This window comes from Corvus brachyrhynchos, unplaced genomic scaffold (genome assembly GCF_000691975.1).
Source record: "Corvus brachyrhynchos isolate BGI_N302 unplaced genomic scaffold, ASM69197v1 scaffold279, whole genome shotgun sequence".
Taxonomy (NCBI): Eukaryota; Metazoa; Chordata; class Aves; order Passeriformes; family Corvidae; genus Corvus; species Corvus brachyrhynchos.
Window position 1 is genome coordinate 6,329,926 of NW_008246060.1, and position 5,813 is coordinate 6,335,738.

At 40.4% G+C, this 5,813-nt stretch overlaps 1 protein-coding gene across 1 annotated transcript in view; it reads left to right on the top strand.

Moving 5' to 3' along the window:
* Nucleotides 1-31: 31 nt before the first annotated feature.
* The window catches only part of OGDHL (oxoglutarate dehydrogenase-like), a 50,283-nt gene continuing 44,501 nt past the window's right edge, over nt 32-5,813 (top strand). Inside the window, exons 1-2 of the mRNA XM_008642798.2 lie at nt 32-212; nt 4,114-4,348. Coding sequence (XP_008641020.1) covers nt 4,142-4,348 — 207 coding nt within the window. The 5' untranslated portion in view covers nt 32-212; nt 4,114-4,141. The remainder of the gene's footprint in view (nt 213-4,113; nt 4,349-5,813) is intronic.

Genomic DNA, 5,813 nt, shown 5'->3' on the forward strand with positions numbered 1-5,813 from the left:
TGTCGCAGCTGGGAGCGCCTTGACAGCCTGGCAGGCTCCGGCCCCCGGCGGCCAGGGTGACCAGGGCACCGCGTCCTGGCGCCACGGGGAGGGGCCGGAGAACAAACCCGACCTTCCCAGATCCTCCCCTCTGCTCTTTTACAACGCGTTGGTAGCCTGGAGTCTGTGGTGGTGGTATCCCTCTGGAACCCGCTGAAGGCGTTTCTTCGAGGGTAGGGTAATAAATCCGTTAAGTTTTATTGCACCGAGGTGCCTCCAGTGCCCAGGACTCGCGGTGTGCGCCTTGAGGCCAATGCGCCGCTCAAAAACCTCCTGCAGGCCAACTTTATGGGTGGAGAATTAGGATTCCCTATACAGCGTGTCACATCTGTGCTGGGGGAAAAGAAACATTTAGTGCATGGAGGTATCCCTGAAGTAGCCTTATTTAATAAGGATATTCCCTGCATCTCTAATTTAAATTATCTATGATAATCTTTTGGAGGAACTTTATCATCTTCATCCATTTTTTTTTTCACTGTCAGCCTTGTTTTATTTGAATTATTCAGTCTGAAAAAGAACTTTAAGCTGTGTGGGGAGTATAGGAGAAAATGGCCATGATAGTGGATGAAGGACTATTTTTGTGAAATATGGGCCAGGCTTTTTAACGACCACTTCTGCAGAGCATGAAGAATATTTGTTAACATTGGCAGGGCTTCCCATGTGTTAAGAAACTCAGTAAGGATACTGACAATACCAGGAGGATATTGATTCATATGTGCAATGTATTTATAATAAAAGTGATTTTGAAAAAAGCTGGATAAAAACTTTGTTATTAGAAGTGTCTGCTGTCTTTTCCACATGCTTCTGTCACCCTCTAGAAACCTGGGTAGAATAAGTCCCAAGACTGTCCGTGACATTAGGGCTCTTCTAGAGTTGGAAGGGCCAAGGTGAAAGCTAGGTTGTCGCTTGAGACAGAACAGCTGCAAAAATTTTCAGCTGCTTAGGCCTTTCATTTACTTCCACCATTTGGAGGGTGCTGTGGTGCATTAAATATCAGGTTATTCTTGTGGTTCACTGCTTCTTTCTTATTTTTGACCTCCGGTAGAGATTTAATTAATACTATCCTTAAGGTTGCTCTTAGCTCAGCTTGATGCCTTTCCAATCACTGTTTTCATTTCAGGGTTGGTTTAGGAAACATAGTGAAGTGGAACAGTTCTAACTCTTCCTGACTCCTGCCTGCTGTCCTGGGTGCTGATTTCTGACTGACAGTCTCAAGGCTGAGTGGGCTGGGATGGTCTATGATCACGCTGGTGGTCTCTGGTTTGTTTAGCTGCTGACAGCTGACATCTGTGCTGAAGAGCGATGTGTGCAGAAGGAAGAACTAGGAAGAAGTCAGTTTTTTTGAGTCATATTAATCTGTAACTGGAATCTGGCTGGAGTGACATAGCTCCTATATGCTTCTGTAGATTGCATATTCAGTAGTTACTACTTGGAGTATGGCTCTGACCCCATTTTGAAATTCAAATGGAGCTGGAGGGAAGTGACTGGTACCACTTACAAGCTCTCTCTTTCTGTTATATATTATGTCATTTGCATCCATTTTCCAATCTCCCTGACAAATTTTTGTTATTCTGTTATGTGTTCTTTACTAACTTCTAGAAGAAAGAACTACACATTCTTCAGGCAGACATATTATGAAGAAAAAATGTAAAATTACCTGTACTTAAGAAGCTTGCTACTGCAGTATGATAAACTAAGAAAAACATTCTTCTCATTCCCTTCTCTCCCAAGTCTTTACAAAGTACTTTAAGTGAGAGTAGGTAATCCCTTAGGAATGAGTGTATGTGTGCAAAGGTTTTGTGGCAGAGGGTGAGATTTTCATGCAGTAAGGTAGGTGGAATAATAATTTCTATCAGAATGGGCGCAGACATAAAGTTGTAAGTGCCATGGTGACCTCTCTGTTCTTACTGTTATAACATGTTGAAAACTCATCCAGTTTTGCAAAATAACATCGTGCATACTTGCTGTTAAATCTTACAGAGAATTATATATGCAGACAGTATATGAGCTCTGTCAGTGCTCTTGCAGTCGCTGAGCTCTTCCAGCACTTCATCTGCTTCTGAAATGGTGCTGATGGTGGTTGTGTTCCTCCAGTTGCCAGGGAGCCCTGGTCAGAGATGGGGTGTTGACACACATGTTCTAATAAGCTTTGTATCCGTGAAGTGGAAAATGACAAGGGAATATATGTAGGTAGGAAATAACACTGATGAATAGGGATTCAGCATACCAGTAGCCCAACTGTTTCCAATTTGCTGCAAATGCCAGGTGGAGAGAGTAGAGTGTGTGGTTTTGAGGAGTTCATAGGTTTAAATGAGGACTGTGTGCTAGTTTCAGTGATGCAGCCTTGGCAGAATACTCTCCATGTGTCCAGGCACATGGAGAATGTGGACAAGTGCTTGTTTAGAACATCCAGTAAGTGGATGAGAGCAGCTGCTCTTAGGAGCTTTGGGTTGGGTTTGCTGGATGAGAGTGAAAAGGGTATAGAAGTCTTGAAAAAGGAGACAAGGGAATCTGGTATGATCAAGGAGAGTTCACTGCTGGGATGATACAGTTAAGGGTAGTGACTAAGAAACTGATCTAGTCATCAGCGTTTAAAATACATGTTGAGCTAAAAATGTGATGCCAGAGAAGAACAAGCAATAATACCGTTTTATTTAGTAGGAGCCCTTTTTCTTTTCTTTTTTATTTTTAATCAATATCAACTTTTAAATTGGATGATGAAAAACATAGCTATTCCTACCCCTCAGAATTAGGCATTTTATAACCACATGTTTTGTTTCTTGAAAGGAGGCTGTAAGAGGAAAAACAATGAGAAAGTAATGGGAATTATATACAGAAAATGTTCGTGACATTTTTTATGGTATCTATTTTTGAATTAGAAATAAAGAAATCTTAACATGTAATAGGTAACATTAAAATTTGTTTTATAACTCAAAATGACAGTGTTGTTTTTAAAAACAATTGAAAGTTGATTTGGCAGCTCAGTACTTTTGTTTTTAGCAATTGTTCAGTCACACCAAGCAGCAAAAAACGTTGAGTTTTACCTTGGATCAAATAAATTATTTCTCTAGATGGACAGCTAAACAAAAGAGATACACCTGGGAGTTAAATCTGAATTTTACTTTTTCTAAATTAATACCTCATCCTTCATGTTATTGTAGCATTCTAAATACTTTTAAAGTGAAAACGAAACTAATAATTTCTTTTCACATTATTCCTCTTTCTTTGCAGTTTTAGCAACTTCAGCATTAAGATTATATTATTTCAGGACTAATTGTAAGGTGCATTTGTTCTTTTTTATTTTGAAGGTAAGCTCTGCTTTCTTTTGCTAGCACTGGAGCTGATGGTGTTCAGCATTCAGAAGATTCAACCCTTATTGTTCTTCCCATTGTGGGAAATTGAATTGGAAAATTGAATTTCTCAATTCAAAATTGCAGGGAATCTGCTGTCCTTGTTACAAAGCTCGTAAGAGATCATTGGAAGCACAAGATAAATGTTGCTAGTTAGGAAAACAAATTAGAGCAAGCCTTTTCCCTGTGTTTCACTGTTTGGTTGAAGGCTAATGTCAATATGAACACTTAACTAACACTTCTCATTGTTTAGTCAGCTCCATTACTCGTGGCAGAAATTGCAGGTAGCGGCTTTTTGTTATCCACAGCACCTGTGGCTGACACTGTTTCCTGACCCCACCCCAGTCTGACTGGGTAAAAGGCCACAGCTTTCTAAACAGAGACAGCAGAGGGTTGCCAGGAGCTCCAGAGAGGTCAATGATTAGCAGACCCATTTGTTTCAGGGAGCTGGGCTTAGGGGATGGCGGTACAAATGGTGATTGCTTCAGGGAGCAGGGTGGTGACAGCAGTTACAGAAGCTGTGAGAGGAGCTGACTGATGTGGGGAAGGCCATCAGCAGCTACTCCACTGCTGTGACTGTAACTCTGAAGGGAACTTCATGCCTAGGCCTGAGCTCTGTACTAGAGCACTGTAGCCAGAAACATCAGTTTTTCTGTGAGGCTGAAATGCATCTGCAATTCATTGGCTCTTTTTCTGATTAATTTTGGTTTTATTTTATTAATAGACTTGGATTGTCTGCCTAATAAACAAACATGAGTCATCTGAAGTTGTTTGCAGCTACGCTGAGGAGGCATGGCTTTAAACTTCTGGAAAAGCAGGATATAGCCAGAAGGGCATTTTTACATGGCCAACGGTATGTTTCATCAGGAACCTCAGAGCCATTCCTGAGTGGGAGTAATTCCAATTATGTGGAGGAAATGTACTATGCATGGCTTGAAAACCCTAAAAGTGTACATAAGGTAAGTCTAAAACTTGACTGTAATACTGGGTTAAGAGTGGAATAGGTTTCTTTTACTTTTTAACTTGCTCTTTTAATAAAAAGTTCAGGACAAGGTCTTGTGTGAAATGAAAAACATGAAATTAATTTCCCACCTATTGACTGCTGTAAGATGTGATACTGCAACTGTAAAGTACAGAGGAGGCACAGACACGGTGAGCAGAGCGGAAAGAATAAGTCCAGACCAGAAATAGAAAGCTGCTCTGGAACTTTAGTCCTCCATGAACATGCTGGTCAAGCAGTCAGTTCAGTAATTAATTACATCCAGAAGAAGACCCAAGAATGAAATATATTTAATTTTTTGGTTTATAATAAGGCTGTATTGGAAAATATGTTATATTTAAATAATACGTGTTGATGTTGGTACTTCTAAACTGTCTGAAGAAGATGAATGTTCTTCCCTTTAGATTAAACTGTGGAATCTGTAACCTTAAAACTGAATCTGAAATTATCAGAAAATTCTTAAGTATCTTGAAAAGTATTTTGTTTTGTGTCTCTCCTTCTCTCTCCAGGCAATATACATGTGCTTGCTTTTCTAAAAACTCTATTACCCAAATCCTTTCTTGTGGACAAAATACATACGCTTATTTCTTAACAAGCTTTCTGCTGACAAGGAGGGCTCTGTTATGGTGATACATGTACATTAACTTAAGAAGTTGATGAGAAGTCTGATCAATTCTAAGACAGACAAATCATTTCCTAGGAAGTAATGTGAATTGTGCCCAAAATGTTTACCAGATTGGTCCTCTGTTTCCTTATTCTCGAAGCACGAATATCAAAATGTCACTTAGAAGTTGTTGTTCTAAGTCTCATAATCTGTCTAGAGTGTGAGGAAGTTGACTGTGTGCTGAGGGGGGAAACAAAAAAGGAAACCAAAAAGGGTGGTTTTGGTGGTTTTGTAGCTGGTTTTTTTTTTTTTTTTTTTGGATGTTTATGAACTTAGTCTTGTTGAAAGTTGACATATACAGTGACAGCTCTGAAGACTGACTGTTGTTCACATAGCAGATAGATCCTAGGTCTTTTATATTACACCTGAACTTGGGATGGAGAAACCTTCTCCAGCAGTGGCTCGCTCTCATCTGACTTTGAGCCCTTGTCCTGTAGCTGCCAGCTGAGCTCCACCAGGGTGGGGTCGGGTAGCACATTGTGAGGGTGCACTGAATTAATTTCTGCAAAGCCCTCATGATGTGTCAAGGCGGGAGATCGATATCAACGCTTTTATACTGGGGACACTGAAGGGATGAACTCATGCATAAGGAGTGTACGTAGTGACATCAAGGTGACATCTCCTATTGTATTTACATTACATTGGCTTCTGGCGAACTTCTTTCCTTTCAGATGAATGAAATTCCTGGTTCATCCCCTTTGCAGTGGAGTGCATTTTGCTGCTGGGAAGCCCTGCAAGCATGTCTGTGTGTGTGGAGGTT